This window comes from Dasypus novemcinctus, chromosome 27, assembly GCF_030445035.2.
Source record: "Dasypus novemcinctus isolate mDasNov1 chromosome 27, mDasNov1.1.hap2, whole genome shotgun sequence".
Taxonomy (NCBI): Eukaryota; Metazoa; Chordata; class Mammalia; order Cingulata; family Dasypodidae; genus Dasypus; species Dasypus novemcinctus.
In genome coordinates this window covers 29,678,521-29,703,769 of record NC_080699.1, presented here as the reverse complement: position 1 = coordinate 29,703,769, position 25,249 = coordinate 29,678,521, and the positions used below count along the sequence as shown (strand labels likewise).

General features: G+C 37.9%; 1 protein-coding gene across 1 annotated transcript; it reads left to right on the top strand.

Moving 5' to 3' along the window:
- The first annotated feature begins 7,057 nt into the window (after positions 1-7,057).
- LOC101427860 (olfactory receptor 6M1-like) lies at positions 7,058-7,996 on the top strand. The gene has a single exon (XM_004459564.1). It carries the CDS (start codon positions 7,058-7,060, stop codon positions 7,994-7,996), a length of 939 nt encoding a protein of 312 aa, XP_004459621.1.
- Positions 7,997-25,249: the final 17,253 nt, after the last annotated feature.

The following is a 25,249-nucleotide window of genomic DNA, read 5'->3' as shown; positions in this document are numbered from 1 at the left end:
CATTCCCCGCTGTAGGGGTAGCTAGAGTCCAATAGTTAAATGGCCTAAGCATCCTGGTTACTTCTTTGCTGTATCTAGGACACAGTGATACAGCATAACTACACTCAGCCGGAGAGCCTGGATATGGTTCATCCCACTCCAGAGTTTATTGCAAAGGTGCAGGAATCTTTGGGAGCTGCATTAACCCTTTCCCAGAAGGAATGGGCTGGGAAAGTGCCCTGGTTGTTCCTGACTAATTGTGGGAGCAGCACAAGGAAATTTTGGCTGTGCGAGCCTGTGTTGAGAGACTTACAGGGTGACAGGAGGGACTAGAGGCCCATCTGAGTGCAGTGGAGGAAAAGAGAGCTCTCGAGGAGGCTGATGGTACTTGAATACTTGGGATGACCCCCCGGCTGGGTCCCCACACCACCCCAGGACTCTGTGTCAGATGATATGGCATAATATGGGAAGCTCCCAGAGACTGTTAGTAAATGAGCTACTTACATGCACCTGGTTCAAATTTTGCATGAGATGGGAATGCACCAAATGATGTTCCAGGCAAAGTACATGGGCCCAGACAGTGAACTCTTTTCCACCTGTATGCAGGACATGATTCTGGCTACAGTTCCACTAGATATTTTGGTTCCTTAGCAGCCTTCTTAGCCACATATGTGGATAAAGGGGGACTGGGGAGTCCAAAAGGTCCCTTCCCCTTCCAGAGCAGTACAAGGAAGGGTCCATATTGGGGGGGGGGGGGGAGGTAAGGGACCGGACCAACGCAGGCCTTGGGGAGCAAGTCCTTGATGCTGCTGAAAATGTCTTGACTGCAAATGTGGGTAGACCTCATTGTTGTTAATGTGAATCCAGATAAGATAAGGCAGCAACTTAATGAAGTGCTCCTAGCCCTCTGGAAGGAGCTGATGCCAGAACAGCAGTAACAAAGTTACAGGGGAAAAGGCCCCCACTAATGGGATGTCCTCTCCCTTTACAAGATGTTTTATGGGCAGAACCAGAGGACAATGATTATGAAAATTGGCAAGTGGGCCAAGGAACCCAATTAGGGAAGTCACAGGACCGGATGCAAACATCTATGTAATAAATGATCTGTATTTGAAATATATTTTTTTAAACTTTTACAATTTAATAATAGGACATAAGTTGATATATTTTTAATGGTAAAAGACAGGCACCTCCCCAAAGGTAATATATAAACAGAAAATAAACAAATGAAATGACCTTCAACACCAGTGGCCATTATAGAAATGCAAACAAAAAGCAGCTTTAGATGACTGTACTATGCATACACTATAATAGCTAAAATTTTTAAAGTTGATAAAACCAAGTGTTGATAAGGACCTGGAGCTATGGCAAAAATCATATATTACAGGTAGGAAAGGAAAATAGTACAACCACTTTGGAAAACAGTTTGACAGTTCTTACATAGTTAAATATACATTTACCAGACAATATAGTGATCCCTCTCCTAGGAATATACCAAAGAGAAATGAAAAGAAATATCCACATAAAAATGTGCACTCAAATTTTCATAGCAGTTTTATTCATAAGAGCCAAAATTTGAAAACCACTTAAATATCCATCAACTGCTGAATGGATAAGCAAACTGTGGTTTATTGATATAACAGATAATACTCAACAACACAGAAGAAGATACTATTGATAGATGAAACACTTGGATGAATCTCAAAAGCATCAGATTAAGCAATGAAGCCAGACACACCAAACTGCATGCTACAAGAGAACATTTATATAAAGTTCTAGAAAATGCAAAATTAGAGTGGCACAATACACATCAGTGGTTGTCAGGGGCTGGAATGGGGAGAGGGCATTTACTGCAAAGGAGCAAAAGGAAACATTTTAAGGTAATGGAAATATTTTAAACTTTTGTTGTGGTGATGGGGCTACAGAACTGTATATATTTCTCAAACCTCAATGAATTATATACCTAAACTGCCTAATGTATGTAAATCATACTACAATTAAACGGGTTTTAAAATATATATATACATGCATATATATGTAAATAGTCTGTTTGAAGATCATCTTAAAACTTATTTTAATACATTTTGAACATTAAAAATTTTTTTAAAGTTTTCCAAGTTACCAGTTCCCTGAGGCTTTAAAGCATGTCTCTAAGTTTTTCTTAAAATAAATAAAATAGAACACCCAAGAGAGTCTCCCAAGAGTCCATAACTTTATAACCATGCTCAGTTACTTCAATTTTAACATTCTTTGATTGCAAGAATAATTATTAACCTTTTTTATGTGGTAGTCCCAAGAGTCATTCTAAACCAAATCTCTAAAGATGAACCAAAAAATTAAATATCACAGTTCATCCAACTGTAATCTATTTAAGATAGGAAAGATAATATTTTCTGGAGAAAGGAAATAAGATAGATGCATCTAAAGTCAAGTTACCATAAGCCTAATGAAAGGACAAAAGTGACTAAACGAAATGATGTAAGTTTAGAGAGAGGTTTTAAGCCAGTGAAAATACGAATTTTTTTAACAGTCAGGTCCATTAAAGTGGGTGAGATGCCTCAAAAAAGAGTGAATTTAAGATCACTGGACAACAATTTGGTGGAGGCATTGGAGAATTTTTTAGGATCAGGTTGGCTTATTTGCCTTTTAAGTTTTCTTCTAACCTGAGATTCTATGCATTTGAGTAGTTCCCAGTTTCTAGAGGGATCCACAGAGAAAACAGAGATTGAAGAGACAATTCTTACATTTCTACAATTGAAAAAGAAATGTCTAAGCATTGGAAATTGTTCAGTCATTTTTGCTAGAAATCTAAAATAGAAGTCAAAGGGCTTCAGCTGCATTAGTTGTGTCTAAGTTCCTGATTCATCACCAAATCTAACCCCTCTTGGCAAAATTGTGGTCCAGAGTGTATATTTCTTGAAAGAGAGGAAAATTCTGAAGTTGAGATACACTGGATAGTCAAGATAAAGATTAAAAGATAATATAACACTTGAACTTAATCTTAGTATAGGTTTAGACAGACCTTTTCTAAATACTGAGAAAAAGGACTAGGAGAAATAATCAGAAATTAATGAAAAGAAAGATTTTCATTCAAGGAAAGGTCAGAGTACTTTGAAAAAATGACTAACCATTTGGTGTGGTTTAAAAAGGGGAATTAAGTATCATACTTAATGGTCTCAGGCTAAGACTGAGAGACTCATACAGAATTTTTAACACTAGCTGTAAAAGAATTTAAAGAACAGTAAATGGAATGCAGTAGGAAAAAAATACTCAAAGTTCTATTATTTGTATGAAGAAAACATCTATTGTTCTGCAAATTAATGTGCTGTAAGTATATTTTATTATGTAAATATGTTATGTAATTATCCAAATATGTTAGTCTGTGAGTCTTACTTGAATTTGTTTACATGTATATTTTATATACTGAAGTGAAATTATTGTTGCCAAAACTTTAGTGAGAGCAGATGTCTTGTGTTATAGCTTTACCATAAATATATAATTGAGGGTTTGTATTATACTTCAGTTACAATTAAACTTTTGTACATTTTACTGGTATTTATCCCATTAGCAGCAAAAATCTGTATTATTCCACCTCCCCCACATATCTTATTGCATTTCTGGTCATCCTTTCCCAAACCCTATTTCTTAACAAACATTTATTGAGCACCAATAGATACAAATCACTATGATAGGCACTGTCTTCTTGGAACTTGGAAGCTGGCATTATGACTATCCCCATTTTAGAGAAAAGGAAGGTAAGACTCAGGGAGTTTGAGTCTCGTTGAAGGTCACAAAGCTAGAAGTGGTCACACCAGGAACAAAACTCAGGTTTCCTGATTCCAAAGTCTGCTAGACTTTTTCCATCATGCCACAATTTCTTGACTAAATCTTGTATCGCAAAATGTGCAATTTTATGCAATTTTCTAAGGACCCACAGAAATGATCATGAGGAAAAATGCCAAAAATACTGAAAGGCTTAATATGGCAAGTTGCAATTAAATTGTGACATACAAATTGTTATGTTCCAGAACCTTTCCTCCTAGGCAGCTCCTGAGGACCCTGAGATAATCTAGAAAAGGCTAACACACAGCCAGTTTTCTTCACTATCAGGAACTTTCAGTTCACGAAACTCCAAGGGGGAGAACAATCCTACGTCTTCGGTTCTTCTCAGCGGAGTATATTTGACCTAAAATATAGCATACTAGAAAGCTATCAATGCCATTTTCCCCATTGTTCTATAATCTTTATGACCACCATGACATCAAATTTTTGTTGTTAAAAAACACATCAAATTTTTGTTGTTAAAAAAATGGCATATTGCTTTTGAAACTCCCGAGTTGTCTAAGTTTTACAATAGCAGAGGAGAATCAAGGTCCTATCAGAGCCATAAAAAATGATAGGGACAATAAGGAACAATGGGATAGAAGGCAGGCAGCCATGTGGGAATCTGCATTATTCTGCTTTAAGAGACATTTCAAGCCCCAATGTGGTCAGTGAAGAAGGAGTGGGGGCTGGGAAATTTCAGAGTGTTCCTACTTGTCTACATGGAGTACTTTATTCTATTTTTATATTAGAACTCAGTAATCTTAATACATGCTACCCAGGTATGGTTATGCCTTTTTCTGCAATAATGAACAGTATGGAAGTTTATTATCTTAGGAGAAGCATGGGGAGGAAACACCATTAGATTATTTGTGGTGGAAAGATTTCCTACTTGAGTTTCAATTGTTAAGTTGTTTTGGAGTTCTTTGATAACCTAAAATAAGATAACCATCCTGCCTTGTAATAACTTGGAAGACTACTAGAAGTGGAATAAAGCACCATGCTATTATAAATTGTTCTACTTTATCCTCAACTTTTCCCTCCTCTAACCCTATGACCCTCCCACCTCTAAACGCTGAAAGATCTGATATATAAAAGGCATATTTGCTTTTGGACCAATTACCCATAACTACATAAATCCCAAGTAACAGCTAAAGAAAAGTTTTGAAACACTCCAAAGAAAATTAAGAACAGGATATGGTAGAAGTCTATATTTATTATATAAAATGTAGGCTACAGAGTTTACCATTGCTTAAACCTGGGGCAACTGCCACCCATATTTCAAGAAGGAGCTCCCCCAATTCTGATTCTTTCATCCATTTAATAAATGAGTGCCTATTACATTCAAAGAATGGGATATTAAGTAGGTGGGGTGCCTGCCCTCATGGTAAAAAAAGGGAAAATTTAGACTGGACAGGGATATAGAGACGATCCATGCTCTTCTAGATAATCTATTTGAAAGGAGGTAAAAAGAGCTGTATTACTAAGTTCAGCTGCAACTCAAAATATTCAGTTCTCATTATATTTGAAAATGACTTTTGGACAGAAATCAATATCATTTGTAAAGGAGTTTACTTATCAAACAACCTAGAGACGTCACATAATTCTAAGAAAATAATATTTTCTTATCTAGAACAGAGAAGGTAAAGACAAAAATCCCTGCTATTAAAACAAGAATGAGAATAACTCGGTTTGTGGGATAAATAAGTTTTGAAAGAAATTAAGAGACAGCTACAAGGGCCAGAAAAAGGTGTAGCCAACTTTTCAGTTGGAAATCTGTTTGAAAAAATAGCCACTGGTAGTTATTTTTCCCAGAAATAAGTCCGAGGGAAATGATCTCATTTAAAGAGGAACTGGGTGGGTTCCAAACCAAGAAAACACCTAGCTCGATCTTCAGAAATAGTTCATTTTAACTTTCCACTAAAGGGTTAGCCAAAAAGTAATACAACAAAGTCAGTTGTTCAATTAAATTAATTATTTGGACATGGAATACTGATACTCATTAAAGGTGAACTGTATTCAAAGATTATTAAATAGAGCAGGGTTCTTAACAAAATGTCTGTGAGCTTGAATTAAAATTCAAAAAAAATTCTTGTGAGGATGTGTTGGGGCAGGTGTGATATATTTATTAAATAATACATCATGTAGTGTGGACTTAGTAAGGGGTCTGTTTCACCTGACTGGCAAAGGGGTCCATGGAACAAAAAAAGGTTAAGAACCCCTGAAATAGAGTATTTTAAATACCATTTACCTGCATGCACTGTTTTCCACTACTGTTAAAAAAAGAAAAAACCCTGCTCTCTAAATAGATGAAAAGAATAAAAACATAAGAGACCATTTGAGAGAACCTGTATGAATCAGTTGGGGAAGAGGCTGTGGGGAGAAGAGTTGGTCATTCTCCTGGAGGTTGCTATAGATATAATATCATTGCTAGGAATAAAGAGGAAACATGCTAACCATTATCCCAAAAACCTTTTTTCATAAATACATAAAATACACTATTCAAATTATGAACTGTATATCTTGGATATACTTGTTCTGTAATAATGTAGACATCAAATATTTCTATCATTATACAAAATAAAAACAAAGAAAATCTATGTGGTCTTATGCAACGATTGATCATTGTGTTAAAATGACTTATATCCAACTAGACATTACACTGATATGCAACACATAGTACCAATGAGAGAAGTGAATCAAGACAAATATAGTTTTCCTTTCATTTGACAGCGTTCTGACCAGTTTTCAAAGTTTCTGCTCTTTGATGTGAAAAATATCTTGAGTTAAAATAACTTCCATTAATTTTTATTATCATTCCCTTTCTCCATTTTCCAGATCTATTAACTTGATTCCCAGTTAACTATGTCTGTCTTCTCAGGCACAGCACTTAGCTGAGGAAATAGCAGAGCAAGAAAGAGTGAAAGAGAGAAGGGGAGAGGAATTTTGTAAAAGAGAATAAAATCATAAAATATTTTATTTTGGAGGGGCCATGGGAATCATATCATTCAAACAAAGTTTGAGAATACTGAGGTTAGCAGAAGCAATGCAATTATGCAATTTATCTAGTGTCTCACATTTATTAGGGTCAGAGGCAGGACCAGAACAAATTTCTCTTAATTCCTTGTACAGAGCTTTTTCTACTTCATCCTTATGACAGGTGTTGAGAATTGGAAACTCAAGCTAATTTTCATCTCTTCGTGTATATTTTTTTTTCAGAGGCATTACCACCCACTAAGCAGTTTGTGCAACAGACATGCAAAATCAGACCACAGTAAGTGAATTTATCCTGATGGCCTTTCCTGTTCTCCAGAAGTTTCAGATTTCCCTCTTCGTGGTTCTCTTGTTTACTTACTTGCTTACTCTAACAGGAAATATTGTCATTATTTCCCTAATATGGGCTGACAATCGCCTTCAAACTCCAATGTACTTCTTCCTCAGTAATTTGTCATTTTTGGACATTTTATACACTACCTCGGTCACCCCAAAGCTGTTAGCCTGTCTCCTAGAGGAGAGGAAGACCATATCCTTTGCTGGCTGCATCACCCAAACATATTTCTTCTTCTTCCTGGGGACAGTGGAGTTTATCCTCTTGGCGGTCATGTCCTTTGACCGCTACGTGGCCATCTGTAACCCCCTGCGCTACACCATCATCATCAACAGCAGGGCCTGCCTCATGCTGGTTCTGGGCTGCTGGGTCGGCGCCTTCCTGTCCGTGCTATGCCCAACATTTGTGGTGTCCAGGCTACCTTTCTGCTACAAGGAAATTAGTCACTTCTTCTGTGACATTGCCCCTCTGCTGCAGGTGGCCTGTGTAGACACTCACTTCATAGAGATGATCAACTTCCTCTTATCTTCCCTTGTCCTCCTGACCTCACTGGGACTCACCACTGTGTCCTACTTCAACATCATTTCGACCATCCTGCGTATCCCGTCAGCCCAAGGGCGTCAGAAGGCCTTTTCCACTTGTGCTTCCCACATCATGGTTGTCTCCATCGCCTATGGGAGCAACATCTTCATGTATGTGAGGCCCAGCCAGAGCCATTCTATGGATTTTGACAAGGTGACTGCTGTCCTCACCACAATGGTGACCCCTCTCCTGAACCCATTTATTTATAGTCTAAGGAATGAAAAGGTAAAGGAAGTCTTGAGAGAAGCAATCAGCAGAATGAGGTTCTTATTGCACAGAACTTGAAACATTAAGGAAATTTATTTGCTCAGAACGATCATTGTTCAACTCTTTGACTCTGCATGAAGGGATCCATGGAAAGGTATGATGAAAGCTAGTGCCACATCAGCGGTGAAGCAACGGAGTCAAGGTCCAGAGGAGGCAATTCAGCCACAGAGAAAATAACATGGTATTCTGAACTCTATAACTGGACTGCCCTCAGCTCATCCTGGTGGGAACACCAGTGGATAAGGTCAAAATGGGAGGAAACCATGGATAAAGGGAAAAGTCCTGAATTGAAGTTTAAAAAGCCTGAGGTTTAATCTTGGCTCCATCAGTTTGTTGTCAGGTGACACATGACCTATGTGAACCTCAATTTTCCCATCTGTAAAATAGGGGAAACATTTTGTACTTTCCTTTTCTCATTTAGACTAACCAAGATAGTCTAAGAAATGCAGCCACTTGTAAATAAGAATAGACATATGCTATCGGGTCTTTTCAAATGTTGAAAGATGTTTGGCTTCATCCCTGACAGCTGAATGCAATAGATAATAATAGCTACAACAGTAACAAGGAAGAGGGAAAATATAACCCAGGGAGTGAGCAATGTACTTAAATATATACATATATATCTCATTTAATCTTCTTCATTCTTGAGAAACTGTTACTATTATCTCCATTTTATAGATAAGAAAACCAAGGTTCTCAGAAACCAAATCTCCATTGCTGGTGAGTGACTGAAATTTAGAGTATGTGAACTCCAGTCTCCTTTAGCACCTCCTGATATCATCAGGGGAAAGAGGGGAAACAGAAGCTAACCAGGATGTTATCCACTTTTTCTGATACCAGAGCTGTTCCCATCTACCCTAATAGTCCAGCAGATCAGCAGATCAGGTAACTGGGAGTGGGTTGCAGTCAGAACAGACTGAGAGAGGCAAAGGCTGATAATGACACCCAAAGACACCCAGATCCTAATCCCCAGAACTCATGAATCCTGCATTATATAGGATTTTAAAGATGTGATTATTAAGTAAAAGATCTTGAGATTTTCCTGGATTATCCTAGTGGGCCCTAAATGTGATCACATGTACTTATAAGAGAAAAGCAGACAGAGATTTTACTACCCCAAAGAAGAAGGTGAGATGATGGGAGCAGAGAGAAATTTGGAGATGTTTCACTGCAGGCTTGAAAGATGGAGGAAGGGACCAGGAACCAAGAATGAAGCTCTAAAGCTGGAAAAAGCAAGGACATAGATTCTCCCCAAGAGCTCTAGTGTTGCTCTGCCAGCACTTTGGTTTCAGCCCAGTGAAATGAAATTATAGACTCTGGCCTTCAGAACTGTAAGAGAATATTTTTTTGTTGTTTCAAGCCACCAAGTTTGTGTTAATCTGTTACAGCAGCAATGGGAAACAAATGTACTTGCTTCATTTTTCTTTCTCTATTGTTTTTCTCCACTTCTCTGTACAAATGGAAAATAATGGTTCCTTAAATATTTACAAATATAAATATGCATGTTTACATATATATACATATATATTCAATATATAGGTGTATATTCAATACATATGAATATATTGATATATAGTGAGATATAGTAATATATTGATATAGCTACTGAATATGTATGGATATTTTTAAATTATTAATACATACATTTAAAATCCAAATTCCCAGGAAAAAGGATATGTTTGGTCCAATTAGAGTGAGATGGCCACTCCTGAGCCACTTAAATGTAAGGGCTGGCAAGGAGTCAAATCATCCCCATCCATGCAGCCGCTCAGCAGGTATCAAGCAGCTAAGCACTCAGAAAGAACTAAAGTAGATTCATTAGTATTCTAGTAATGGAAGAACCTGTAACACTGATATAAACAGTGGTCACAAGACAGTCTGAGGGAAGGGAGAGGGAAAAATTGGTATAACATGGGGCATTTTTGGAACATTGGAATTGTTCTGCATGATATTGCAATGACGGATACAAGCCGTTATACATTTTGTCAAAACCTTAAAATTGGACAGTGTAAAGTGTAAACCATAATGTAAACTATAGACCATGTTTAGTAGCAATGCTTCAATAGGTGCTTATCAATTGTAACAAATGTACCACATTAATGAAAGATGTTGTTAAGGGGGAAAACTGTGGGGGGTAGGGGCAGGGCTTTTGGGAATCCCCTATATTTTTAATGTAGCATTTATGCAATCTAAAGCTCCTTTCAAAATAAAATAGAGGATGTAAGAGTAGGAAGAATATGACAAAATTCTCTAAGATCATAAAGGGTCATGATTGGTGTGGCCATTGACTTTTTAGCTACATGGACAAAGATGGGGACCCAAAGTATCAGCATGAAATCTATCCTGGAAGAGCAGGCAGAGCAAGTGCTCTCTTAAGAATGGAATCAAAATATTATTAAAGCACAGAGTCTATTAAGATAATGCAGTGGAAAAATATTCAAAAATCAAAAGAACATAGAGGGAAGTGGATGTGGCTCAAGTAGTTGGGTGCCCACCTACCACATGGGAGGTCCTAGGTTCAGTTCCTGGTGCCTCCTAAAGAAGATGAGCAAGACAGCGAGATGACACCATGAGGAGATGCCACAAGGAGATACAATGAGCAGGGAGCAGAGGAGGCTCAAGCGACTGGGCACCTCCTTCCCACATGGGAGGTCCTGGGTTCCGTTTCTGGTTGCCTCCTAAGAAAAAGATGAGCACACAACAAACAGACACGGTGAGTATAAACAATGGGAGGGGGCAGAAATAAATAAATAAAATAAATCTTACAACAAAAAAGCACAGAACAACACCACCAGGAATGAAGCAGTCACATAATTTTCTGCTCTGAGTTCATAATCAGATACTAATGTAGAAGGAATTTTGAAAGTTACTGTATTCATTTCTTATTGCTGCTATAATACCTATCCACAAATTTAATGGCTTGACACAACACAAATTTATTATTTTTATTCTTCTGTCGGTCAGAAGTCCATTGCAGGTGTGGCTGGGCTAAAATCAAGGTGTTGGCAGGCTGCATTCCTTTCAGGAGGCTGTAGGAGAGACTGTTTCTTTCTCACTTGGGTGGGTGGCAGAATTCAGTTCCTTGAATTGTAGGACCAAGGCCCCATTTTCTTTCTGGCTGTTAGATGAGGACCACTCCCAGCTTCTAGATGCTGCCACAGACCTTGGCCCATGTTCCCCTTTTTCCATTTTCAAAACCAGCAACAGCAGGTCAAATTCCCCTCATGCTTCACATATCTCTTCCTTCTTCTTCCATCTCTCTTGGGCTCATTCAAGAAAACTTCTTCCATTTTAGGATTGGATCCATCCAGATAATCCAGGATAATTTTACCATCTCAAGGTCCATACCTCAATCACAGGTGCAAAATCCCTTTTGTGATGAAAAGTAGCTTAGACACATGTTACAGGCATTGGGACATGGACATCTATGGGGTACCAGTAGTCTGCTTACCTCAGTAACATGACTAGTTTTAATGACCCAAGAAAGTAAAAATAAAGAACAGGTCACAGCATGATTTTTTTTTTTGTCTTCATTTGTTTTTTTAATGTTACATTCAAAAAATATGAGGTCTCCAAATACCCCCCACCCCCCTCACCCCACTCCTCCCCCCATAACAACAACCTTCTCGATCATCATGAGACATTCATTGCATTTGGTGAATACATCTCTGAGCACCGCTGCACCTCATGGTCAATGGTCCACACCATAGCCCACACTCTCCCACAGTCTACCCAGTGGGCCATGGGAGACATACAATGTCTGGTAACTGTCCCTGCAGCACCACCCAGGACAATTCCAACCCCCGAAAATGCCCCCACATCACATCTCTTCCTCCCACTCCCTACGCCCAGTAGCCACCATGGCCACTTTCTCCACACCAATGCCACATTTTCTTCGATTACTAATCACAATAGTTCATGAATAGAATATCAGTAAGTCCACTCTAATCCATACTCTATTCCTCCATCTTGTGGACCTTAGAATGGTTGTGTCCACTCCACATCTATATCAAGAGGGGGCTTAGATTCCACATAGATGCTGGATGCAATTCTCCTGCTTTCAGTTGTAGGCACTCTTGGCTCCCTGGTGTGATGGTTGACCTTCTTCACCTCCATGTTAGCTGAGTGGGGTAAGTCCAATAAACCAGAGGGTAGGAGTTTCAAGTCTGTTGAGGCTCAGGGCCTGGCTATCACATGATCAGTCAAGAGATTCAAGTTCCTTGGGTATACATTAAACCCCAGCACCAACTAAGTTCTGGTAAAAGTTAACAGGAGAGGCTCACGGACAAAGAACACATCTGAGTCCAGCTCCATCACACAGAAACACAAACTCCAAAGTAGGGCCAACTGACATGACACTGAACTCCATCTGCCATGACCATAGAACCTATGGGTCTCTGTAGTATGATTTTTTTTAAGCCAATAATAAGTAAAAAATTCTCTCTTTCTTTTGTCACTTACAACCAGAAAAATTAACAAAACCCATAATATGGAGATGATAAAGTAGCAAAACACCTGGGAAATACATATCTTGATTACCTATGTCTGTTTTTATTTAAATTATTATTAAGAGGTATATAGTTGTTCTTTTATGTCGATTTTTTAAATGAATTCCATGTTACTTAAAGGCCCTATTCTGGTATCATTAATGCAGAAAATAAAATTCCGAATAAATAAGAAAATTAAAGTATGATTTTGGTATCCAGGTAGAGCTTGCCCCAGACCAAGCCACTTAAAACTGAAAGTACAGAAACTTTATAAACTTTAAAGAATCACATAAATATACTGTTTTATTATAATTTTGATCATTATTTATTCTTAAGAACATCAACATTATTAAACTAGCAGACAGTAATTTTGGTTTTCTACATTGATTTCAAGTAGTTGAGTTACTTGGTAAATATGAGATAAGTTCTAGGACACCTACAGATCCTTTATTTCGTTTATATTTAATCATGGCTAATTGATTTACACTAGTGTTTTTCATTATGAGGGATAGAGGTGGGAATACATCAAAATAACCTGTAGGAATTTCAAACAATACTCCACATACCAGACAAAATATATTCCTTCAACTATGAAGGAACTGGAATATGACTGTGTTGCAGTTTGATATTGACGAATTCCAAAAAGAAGTATTGGATTATTTTTGTAAACTGGTCTTTTCCTCTGGGCATATTTAATTATATTGGATTCAGAGGTTTCCATGATTAAATAATGATCAAGGCTTTGATTGGGCAATGCCATTTGGACGTTACATCCCTGCCCTCTTGATGGGTGTGGACTCACAGAGAAAATGACACAGCAGAAAAGACAGCAGGAGTCTTGACCTGGAGCCCTGGGAAGTAAGCACACAGAGGAGCTTTGATGTGCAGAAAGAGATTCAAGCCCCAGGAAGAGAGGGATCCTGAGCCCGGAGAGAAGCAAGTCCCAGGAAGAGAGGAACCCAGGAAGCCTGGACCCTGGCAGACATTGGCAGCCATCTTGCTCCAACATGTGGCAAAAGACTTTGGTGAGGGAAGTAACTTATGCATTATGGCCTGGTAACCAGAAGCTTCTACCACAAATAAATACCCTTATAAAACCCAACCGATTTCTGTTATTTTGCATCAGCACCCCTTTAGTTGACTAATGCACACTGTTTTACATAATGAATTCCATATTCCTTCCTCTCACCAGCTAATACTCATAAAATCCTTCCTTCTGGCTCAGTTGTAATTAATTATTCAGTAAGAACAGTACCAATGTACATCCCAATTACATCACAAGAAATACATCAAACTATTTATTTTGGGCAGTATCTCTACACATTTGGTTTGCTTTGTTCTTGAAAGTAGTTATGTGAGTATATGTGTATGGTGCACATTTGGAGGTGTGTATTTCTTCTGTGACCTTTAAAAATCCTTTATGGGATAGGATTCCTGGCCAACCTCAAGGATGTTGTTTAAAGGCCATTCACTAGAGATCTACATTCACTAAGGTGTTCTTTCTCTTTTTCAGCTTTTGGCAGCAAATAGGCCCTATTCTGTTCCAAGGTGATAATGTTGAAAATTATAAGATATAAGTTCCTCCCAGTTTTGAAATTTTCAGTAATTAATAATTTTGTCTGAATCTGTTTTAGGTTTTTCAGCCATTCCCAGAACAGATCTTGAAAAGAACTGGTCATCACCAATCAATATAAAAGAAGAGGAACTTGAAAATACCATGTTAAAGTGTGCTTTTTTAACATGCATGAACGTTACTGAATGACTGACACATATAATACCAAGTTATTCTATTTACTATCTATTAGTGATTAAATATTTTCTTCACATGCAGAAATAGGTGTTTATGTCCTCTTAATGTAAAACGGAATTCAGCAAAAAATGCAGTGTCACTTTCCTTGTTTAGACAAATATACATCTCATACTGCTTATGCAGCAAGGGATAAGATTGAATGCACCCTGGAAATTCGTTTCACTCAACTAGCAAATTTATCCCACTAGATCCAAAATGCAGTTTGTTCTGCTATGACTCTAGCACTGAAATAAGTGATAGGGGTAAAATGATGAAAAAGTACTTCAAAGTGGAAATATATACTCTAATCTCTAGAAGTGAATTCAAAATTTCTTAAATGTGTAAAGGCAGATCATGTACATTTGAAAAGTCATTTAACAACCAGAAGAAAATACGCTATAACAAAGTGTTTAAGTGGTTGTGTTTGAAGAGTGGGGTAAGAGATATTTTTTCTACATTTTGGACTTTTAAAATTTTAGAAGCATGTGTTAATTCTTAATATTGGAAGAAATCAATAAAGATAATTTTCACACAAAGAAAGCATATATTAGAAGCATAGTCAAATGCAAATGTTCCTGACCTGGAGATGTGTAATAATTTCTCCTTTTATTTTACAATTCAAAAAAAATAATTCTGAGTTCATTTTAATAACAAACACAAAGAATGCTTTTGTAAATTGAATGCAATCAATAAAGATGGGTCCTTGAAAATTTCCTGCATCTTAAGAACTTATTTATGCTTCATTAATTAAAGTATTAAATGTTTTAAGGAATTTATTTTTTACCTTTGAAGTCATACTTTGAAAACAAAACCTGAGGGAGATGTCCTGAGAAAAATGTAATGGTGTATTAAGTGTTGATACATCCTGAAAAATTCCAGCAGTAGTAAAAGACTCTTTTCCAATAAACAACGTGGAAGAATCCCCACTTTGGCAAGAAATTTGCCTCACAAATAAATGACCAAAATGAGACAACCATCACAGTAGGATTGCCTCAAAGCTGGGTAATTAAAACAGCATGAAAAGGTCATTGAGATAGGATTACCTACAAAAATTATCATGGATCACAATCACAGATTAGTGGGTTCCCCAAGCCTCCACCAACCCCTAACCTGTCAAACTATCAAAAGACCATGATAGACTTGTTCCATTTATACTAGCTTCAGTGAGTTTTAAAAATCTGATGAGTGCAAAAGAGGAATCTATAACACTGTGGCCAGATTTTCTCTAGGTTCTTGGCTACGTTACAAAAAAGAATTTAATTACATGCCAGGTTATTTAAGTCAGAGGTTTTTTAAGAAAATGAGAAGGAAGCGGATGTGATTCAAGTGAAAGAGCTTTCGCCTACCGTATGGGAGGACCTGGGTTCAATCCCTGGGGCCTCCTGGTGAAAAAGAAGAAAAGAAAGTGTGCCCACATGGCAAGCCAGTGCCCACGTGACTGCCCACATGGTGAGCACAAGTGCCCGTGTGGTGAACCAATGCCCGCATGAGTACCCATGTGGTGAGCAAGTGTCCATACAAGTTAGTTATGCAGCAAGATGATGATGCAACAAAAGAGAGACAAGGGGAGAGTCAAGGTGAAGCGCAGCAGAAACAAGGAACTGAGATGGTGCAGTTGACCGGGAACCTCTCTCCACATCAGAAGTCTCCATGATTGAATCCTGGTGAATCCTATAGAAGAGAAAATGAGAAGAGAATACAACACAGATAGCAAAAAACAGCAGGGTGGGAGGATGGAACGGGGAAAAAAATAAATAAATCTTTAAGAAAGAAAAGAAAATGAAGGAAGAGAAATGGGAGAAAGCAAATTATGGGTCCCAGGTATATTTGTGGGTTGGTCCAAAAGGCCTATTTATAGATTACAGGTCCACATTACAGATTACAAGTCCCCAGATGTACATGCATGCTGGTCCAGACAGAGTGAGAAAGGGCAAAAACAGGGCAATTCAGTCTCTGCACTTGCTTTTTAAACCATTAATTACTCTGCTCCATTTTAATGTTTGGGGGAAGAGTCCCACTCTTTGCTGTTTTGATTGGTTACCCCACCCATCAATTTCCCCAGGTGCCCAATGGCAAGACCCCTTGAGGATATCCAGGGCTTTTCCTTGATCCTGGACAAAATCCTGTTCCAAATGGGGAATTCTTGCGACGGTCTCCCAGCAGCCCTCTTGTGGGGTGTTTCCCTCAGGGATGATTCTCACGAAGTCATGTATTTCACAGCTGTGGTTTTCTGCCAGTTCCAGATTTGTCTTTTCATTCCCTAAGCTATCATACTCCAACACCTTCATTTTCAGAGGCAATTAAAATTGTATGATACAAAAAAGAGGATTATGAAGCTGAGTGAAAGGAAGGCCAGGTGTCTCTAGCCAGAGACCACATCCAGTTTGCACTGGTATAGGTAAAATGGCTGGTATAGGTAAAATGGCTGGGGGATGCTGATAGAAGTTTATTGGCATTGCTGAATACTGCTGCACAATGCACATTGTACACAATTATTTTTTGTATTTGATTTTTAGCAATAACAGCCTTGTGGCTACAAGAATAAGAGTTTTTTAAGGTTGTCGTGGAAGCTCTGATTCTCAGACCATGACTCAAGCTGAGCATTAAAGGGCATGAGCTTGTCATTTCTATTTTTAAGCGCTCCAGTGCACACACATCTCTCCATCCCACATCTTTGTTTATCTTCAAGTCTCTGCTAAAATGTTACTTCTTTTGAGAAGCCTTCCTAGGCTCTCAGCAAAGTCTGGCATTTGTTTCTACACAATCCCAAGGCACTTATAAATAAGTGTCATTATCATTTATTGCTCTGTATTGCAAATGTTCACATAACCCATTCTCTTTTAAAATACAAGAACCTTAAAAACAAGGATCATGTTTGTTCATGTTTTTACCCCATTGTCTAGCGCACAGACTGACACGATGTATGTGTTCAGTTAACTAATATTTAAAAGTACAGCTTTTAAAACAGGAATGAATCGTTAAAGCTCTGCGGAGATTTTTCAAAATGCAGAGACTCAGGCCTTTCTGAAGACCTAAAGAATCTGATCTCTACATTTGGGCAGTTGTACTCTACAAATGCTTCCCCAGAAGATTCTGATATTTCTCAGGGTTAAAAGCCTTTGCCTTGGAGATTACTGATCCAAATTCTATGCACTCATTCTACTCACTTTAGCCCTGGTGCCTGGAGGCAATGTGGTAACTGAAAAGAGCCCAGGCTTTAGAGCCAAATGGATCCCATTTCAATCCTTAGCTCTAGTGCCAACCAATCCACATGAACATGACCCAACTATACTTCTCTTAGCCTTTACTCATTATTTCTTCCTCATAGGGTTTTAAAATTTTATTGAAAACTTAGTAGACATTCAATTAATGGCACCTACCTGATATTGATTAAGCCTAATAATGAATCACAATTTGGTCATATTCTTTCCATGCAATCCTGATTATAATAATGATGCTGTTTTATATATTATCATAGCTTGTTATTCTTCCCATGAAACTCTCAAATTCTTGAGGTTATTTAAATGTATTAACCTTCAAAAACGAGTCAGAGAATGTCTTGTGTTTCTCACTTTATAGATGAGAGAATTGCATTACACAGAAGTGTAAAGATTAGCCTTGGGCACACTTGAATGCCCATGCTGGAACAAATGATTCCTGCTCTTCTCACTTAGACCACCAACTCATCAGTGCAAACTACCCTCTCCCCAGATAATCAGGTGTCCAGGGAGCTGGGAAGGAACCCCAGGTAAACAGCCAATAATTTAATCATCGTATCTGCTCGGCATAAGGGGAAACCATTATGCCAGAAACTATCTAGAAAGATAAAATTCCAGGCAAAAAGAATGCCATGAGCTTCAGTGCAGAGGCAGAAAGAGTCATGTGAAGAATAGCCTGAGATTCATTCTGATAAGGAAGAGAACATGCCAGAAGGGAGAGTTATGGCCAAATTATGGAGGCCCCTAAATGACTTTACATGGTGGCGGTCAGCCGAGGGGTATATGGGAACCTCTTCTATTTTTTAATGTAACATTTTTTGTGCTCTATGTATCTTCAAAAAAATGCAATTAAAAATATTTTTAATTAAAAAATAAAAAATAAATGACTTTATACTTTGCCAATGCAGAGCCACTGAAGATTGTTAGCACAAAGCTAACAAAGGGAAAATCAACAGTCAGTGTGAATACTCTGGCCCTGGATTTCTGAGTGTATTAAAGTGGGGCTGATAATGATATTAAAAGCTAAATCTGTGCAGGACACTTACACATGCTAGGCATTGCTCTAAATACAGATGAGAAAACTGGAACAAAGAAACGTTAAGGAACTTGCCAAGGTCACATAGGTGGTAAATGACAGAGCTAAGATTTGCTGGGGGTGTGTCTTGAGTGGCAGTTACCATAATCATTTCATGAGTGGTACTGCCCAAGAAACTAAAAATCAGGCAGAGCAAGTAAGAGATGATAACAGTGGGAATGAAAGGGAAGGGATAGAAGACTTAATTATGTAGATTTATCAAGATTATTATTTAGTATTTGTAGAAATCTACCTGAGAAGTAGTTCAAAGACATCTCTCATTAAACGTCTTTAAAAATAAAAGTATGGGGGCGGACTTGGCCCAGTGGTTAGGGCACCTGCCTACCATATGGGAGGTCCAAGGTTCAAACCCTGGGCCTCCTTGACCTGTGTGGAGCTGGTCCATGCACAGTGCTGATGCGCACAAGGTGTGCTGTGCCACGCAGGGGTGTCCCCCGCGTAGGGGAGCCCCACGTGCAAGGAGTGCACCCCGTAAGGAGAGCCGCCCAGCGCGAAAGAAAGTGCAGCCTGCCTAAGAATGGCGCTGCCCACATGGAGCTGACACAGTAAGATGACACAACGAAAAGAAACACAGATTCCTGTGCCACTGACAACAACAAAAGTGGACAAGGAGGAACATGTAGCAAATAGACACAGAGAACAGACAACCGGAGTGGGGGGAAGAGGAGAGAAATAAATAAATAAATAAATAAATAAATCTTTGGGAAAAAAAAAACAACATGCAGCAAATGGACACAGAGAACAGACAACTGGGGGAGGAGGGGAGACAAAAATAAATCTTTAAAAAAAATAAAAAATAAAAGTATGGTTAATAAGAATGACTCATTTTACATCTTTATCCATTTTCAGATAAGGAAATTGTAGCAATTTGATATTATTGATGAATTCCAAAGAGAAATATTGGATTATGTTTGTAAACTGGTCCTTTCCTCTGGGTGTATTACAGTGTATTGGATTCAGAAGTTTCACTTTTACTCAATCAAATAATGATTGAGGCTTTGATGCTTTGATTGGGCAACGTCAGTAGGACTCACAAAGAAATAGCAGAAAAGGGAGTTTTAATGCTGAAGCCTGGGAAGTGAGTACAGAGAGGAACAGAGTAGCTGAGCCTGGAGAGGATCAAGTCCCAGGGGAGAGACAGAGCTATTTGCCTAAGTGTCCAAACTGGCCTTGTGGAGATAACAGAGACTGAGGCTGGAGACAGGCAAGCCCCGGGAAGAGAGGAACCCAGGAAGCCTGAACCCTTACAGATGTCGGCAGCCATCTTGCTCCTACACGTGGCAATAAACTTTGGTGAGGGAGGTAACTTGTGCTTTATAGCCTGGTAGCTGTAAATTTCTACTCCAAATAAATACACTTTATAAAAACCAACCAATTTCTGGTATTTTGCCTCAGCACCCCTTTGGCTGACTAATACAGAAATATGCACAGATGTTAAAAGAATTAGTCCTATAACTTACTGAGCCCTTACTTGGTCTGATGGGACCAATGCCTTGCACCACATAGACTCCAGATAAATTGTGGCTCAAGCAAATGATTCAGGGATGGGCACCCAAGCTGTGTTTGCTCTAAGCCTCCTTCATCTTCTGAGACCATGCTTTTGTAGAACCTTTTTGGCAAGAAGAGGTGGGCTAATAGATTGGTGAAGTTAAGGAAAGGGATCAAGATTAAAAAACAAAACTGAAATACTTCAGCTATCTTCAAAAATGACCAAAATCTAACGCATACAACATATTCCAACTTGTAACTGAAATGGGGAAAGAAGACAGTGACTGATGAAAGTACATCCAAAACATTGCCTAAGTTTGTTCCAGGTCTTCTAAAAGTACAAAAGTCTGTGCTGAGAAAAGCCCCATCTGGATGCTTTAGAGATGATCCTTACTGACCTTATTCTTGTTATCTGAGCTCATTCTGAATGGCCTTCGTGGATAAGCAAATCATGTTTCATGGGCTGCGTTTAACATCTGTCCTTGCTTTCTGACTTCTCTGAACAACATCTGGAGTTGTTTCAGTACCAGACTTCCCTAAAAGACTATTATTTCCAGGCACTCTCTTTTTGCCATTCTTATCATTTATCAGTAATCTTTTTTTTTTTTTTTGGTGACTTTTGCTATGTAATGTTCCTCATAGGTAGGTGTGTTAAAGACTGTTTGGTCTCCTAACCCCTTTTCCTCCTAGGCATACAGCTAAACTATATTTCACAGCCATGTGACTGAGTTCTAGCCAAAAGAATGTAGGCAGAATGATTTATTTTCAGGCTGGCCCATCGAACCCTCTCACACAATGATAAGTTCTGCGATGGTCATGACCATGAAACATCCAGGTACGTGGGTTCAGAGGTCCCGAGTGAAGGCTGAACTTGAGATAGAATCATTGATATAGATGTGATTTCCCAGACACTAGAGAATGAGAAAAGGACCAAGGGAAGATCCATAAGCACTTAGGGGGACTATTCCAAGATGCTGGAAATGGATGACAGGAAGGAAAGAAAAAAGAAAAGCAGAAGAGAAATTTTGGTGAAAATTAAGAGGACTGAGTTTCCAGAAGACTATAATCAATAGTGTCAACTACCACTTAAAGTTAAATAAGATAAGGTATGGAAATATCTGTCAGATTTGTCAGCACCAAGATCATTCACAGCAGTTGCCAGCTTCTAGTCTAGGAGGGAGACATAAAATACAGTCTTCATTAGTGTGAGGACTGACTTAGCTGGCAGGAGTGTATACAAGGAGTATAGATTGTCAGTATTTATGACAGAAATAAAGACTATAAAGACAGAGGAAACTTAACAACAGGGAAAAGTATTGTAATGAGAAGACAAAGTATATTAGGGGAAAAAATCCACATTATCATCCCGAATTTGTATATGGAAAAAGAAGTGGATAAATAAAGAGACCATGCAAGGGGGGCTGATGTAGCGCACATGATTGAGAGCCTGCTTCCCATGTATGAGGTCCTGGGTTCAATTCCTGATATCTCCAAAAAAGGAAGGAAGAAAGAGAGGGAGGGAGTAAGGAAGGAAGGGTGAGAATACACACAAAAAAAGTTAAAGGTAATCATCTTCTGGGTAGGGTTATAGTTGGGTTTTGTTTTTCTTCTTTGTAATTTTCTGTATTTCCCAAAGTTTCTACAGTGAATGCTGTATTACATTTGTAGCAGCAGAAGAGTTTTTATTTTGATCTTTGAATAAGAGAGGCTTAAACATATTTTTAAATAAAAGAGGAAAGAGCCCATGACTTGGGAGTGCAGAGGGAAGAAGGAGAAGTGGCAGCTTGTGGAGCAGTTTCTGAGGGAGCAGGGAGCTCAGGGTCTAGGTAAGTGGAGAGAGTTGTCACTTCATAATTCATTCCTCAGTTGAAACAGAGGCAAGAACACCATCTAAGTAAGAAGTGAAGAGACATGGATTGAGAGATTCTGAGTTAGGAAGTCAAGACAAATGCTGAAGTATGCTATCAGCACCCCAACACCACCACTACCACCACCCAAAACCAGTGTTCTCTTATGAGCATCTCCTAGTCTGGATTGTCCTACCTTGTTTCCCCCTTATGATTCCCTTCCAGCTGAAATCATTACTTAGCCCTGTTGTGAAAAACATTTCAAGAATAAAACCACCACATAGAGCTGATAGTGAATAATGACTCATACTATTCCTTCCTTCTGATGAAGTTGCATTTTAATTAAAGACTTGTATAACTGTGTACTTTATCAAGATGCAGATATTTCCAACTCTTTGGCACTTGAATGAAAGATCCAATTGCTGAAATGGAGGAGGAGGAGGAGTCACTACGGTTTTCTTTTCACCTACCATCTATGTAATGGACCCACTTGTCTCCATATGAGACCAGTCACAATAATAGGCAGATTCTAAAAACTCATCTTTAATGTACTATATTAAACCAACCAAAAGATAAATAATGGCATGAAAAAAATGGTTTTAAACATTAAAAATGTCTTTCGGTGACCAAGAAAAAATAAAGATCTTTTAAGAAAGACAAAAATTTAGTTTGCTAGCAACTGACCCTCACTGAAGGAAATGCTTAAGGATATACTTCAATTAAAAAAAGGATATTATCCCAGAAGGAAAGAATGAGATGCGGAAAGGAAAGAGAAGCAAAGAAAGGGGAAAATATGTGGGTAAATCTAGAAAAAATCTTGATGAATGAGATAATAGTAAGAAGAAGGATGAGATAAAATAATAACAATAATGTTCTTAGGGAGTAATAAAAAACAAGATAAAATCAAAACAAATAACAATAGCACAATGTTAGGAGGAGGCATTTGAAATGAGGCTTTACAGCTTTCATGCCAATTAATAAGAGGGTGTGGATTTAATTAACTTTCCTATAACGAATGGTGCATATTAAACCTCTATGGTAGCATGAAAAGAATAGAAATGGGGTTCAAGACATTTAAACTACTATAGAAAAAAAATTATGAGAGAAACTAACCTAAAATCCAAAAAAGAATAAGGGCAGAGAAGAAAATATGGAAATGGAAGGACAAAGAGATATTGTAAAGTAATGTGGGACTATAAACCCAAACACATCGGTAATTATAATAAAGATAAATGGACTAAATTTTCCAGTTGAAAGACAATAGTTAATAGACTTTTTTTTAAAGAAACACATCAAAAACATAGGGATATGGAAACATTATAGGAAAAGGATAAAAATATATATGCATGTGAATACAAGTCAAAGAATACAAGTCAAACAAACTATTGTAGTTATGGTAATTTCAGAAAATAATAGACTTTAAGCAAAAAGCATTATTAAAGGTAAAGAGGTAACCAAATAACGATAAAAAGGTTAATGTGTCAAAAAGTTATAATAGTCCAAATTGTTATGTACGTAACCAAAATGCCTAAAAACTATAAAGCAAAAATGGACAGAACAGGGAAAAATGGATAGTTATTACCATTTCAAAAATTTTAATAAGATACTGTCAGAAATTGATAGGCCAAACATTCAAAAACACAGTAAAAGCACAGATTAAAAACAAAGCAGTAAGAAAGCTTGAACTGGCAGATAGAATACTGAGCCCCCCACGTTTCAGCACATTTAAAAGGACTGGTACTCTATACACCATATTTTATAACCACTATTAATAAGGAATCAGTAAATAGCTAAAACTAATATCCCCATGGTTGGAGTTTAAAAACACTTCTAATTCATTTATAAATCAAAAAAATTCATAAGGAAAATTGAAAAGATTTTTAACTAAATGACAATGAAAACATAGGCATACCTTGGAGGTATTGCAGATCCAGTTCCAGTCACCACAATAAAGTAAATTTCACAATAAAACAAGTCACGTGACTTTTATGTTTCCCAGTGCATATAAAAATTGCATTTACTGTAGTCTATTTAGAGTTCAATAGCATTATGTAAAAAAAAAAAAACAACATTGTTCAGACCCTAATAAAAAAAATAGTTTATTGTTAAAATATGCTAATCATCATCTGAGTCTTCAGTAAATCATAATCTTTTTACTGGTGGAGGGTCTTAAAACAATGTTGCTGGTTACTGCCTGATCAAGGTGGTGGTCACTGAAGGTTTGTGTGGCCGTGGAAATTTCTTAAAATTAGACAAAAATAAATTTTACCATACTGATTGACACTTCCTGTCCCAAAATGTTTCTTTATAACATGTGGTGTTGCTTGTAGCATTTTACCCACAGTAGAATTTCTTTCAAAATTGGAGAAAATTTCTGAAACCCTGCTACTGCATTTTTAACTAAGTTTATAAAATACTCTAAATCTTTTGTTATCATTTCAACAATGTTCACAGCATCTTCACCAGTAGCAGATTCCATTTCAAGAAACTACTGTCGTTGCTCCTCCGTAAGACGTAAGTTCTCATCCATTCACATTTTATCATGAGATCATAGCAATTCAAGCTCCACTTCTAATTCTAGTCCTCTTGCTATTTTGACTGCAGTAATTCTCTCCATTGAAGTCTTGAACAACTAAAAGTCATCCAGGAGGGTTGGAATCATCTTCACCCAAATTCCTGTCCATGTTGATATTTTGATCTCCTGCCATAAATCATGTATGTTCTTGTGGCATCTAGGGTGGTGAGTCCTTTCCAAGTTTTCAATTTACTTTGCCCAGATTCATCAGAATAATCACTATCTATGGAGGCCATAGCCTTACAAAATGCATTTCTTAACAGCATGACTTAAAAATCAAAATTACTCCTTGATCTAGAGGCTGCAGAATGGATGTTGTGTTAGCAGCGATGGAAACAACATTAATCTCATTGCACATCCCTATCAGAGCTTTCGGATAACCAGGGGCATTATCAATGAGCAGTACTATTTTGAAAGGAATTTTTATTCCTAAACAGTAGGTCTCAACACTGGGATTAAAATATTCAGTAAACCATGTTGTAAATAAATGTGCTGTAATCCAGGCTTTGTTGTTCATTTGGACAGAATAGGCAGAGTAGCTTCAGCATAATTCTTAAGGGTCCTAAGGTTTTCAAAATGGTAAATGAGGCCTGGCTTCCACTTAAAGTCACCAGCAGCATCAGCCCCAAACAAGCCTGTCATTTGAAGCTATGCATTGACTTCTCTCTAGCTACGTAAGTCTAAGAAGGTCTCTTATTCCGATAGAAGACTTTTACATCTGCATTGAAAATCTGTTGCTTAGGGTAGCCATCTTCATCAATTATCTTAGCT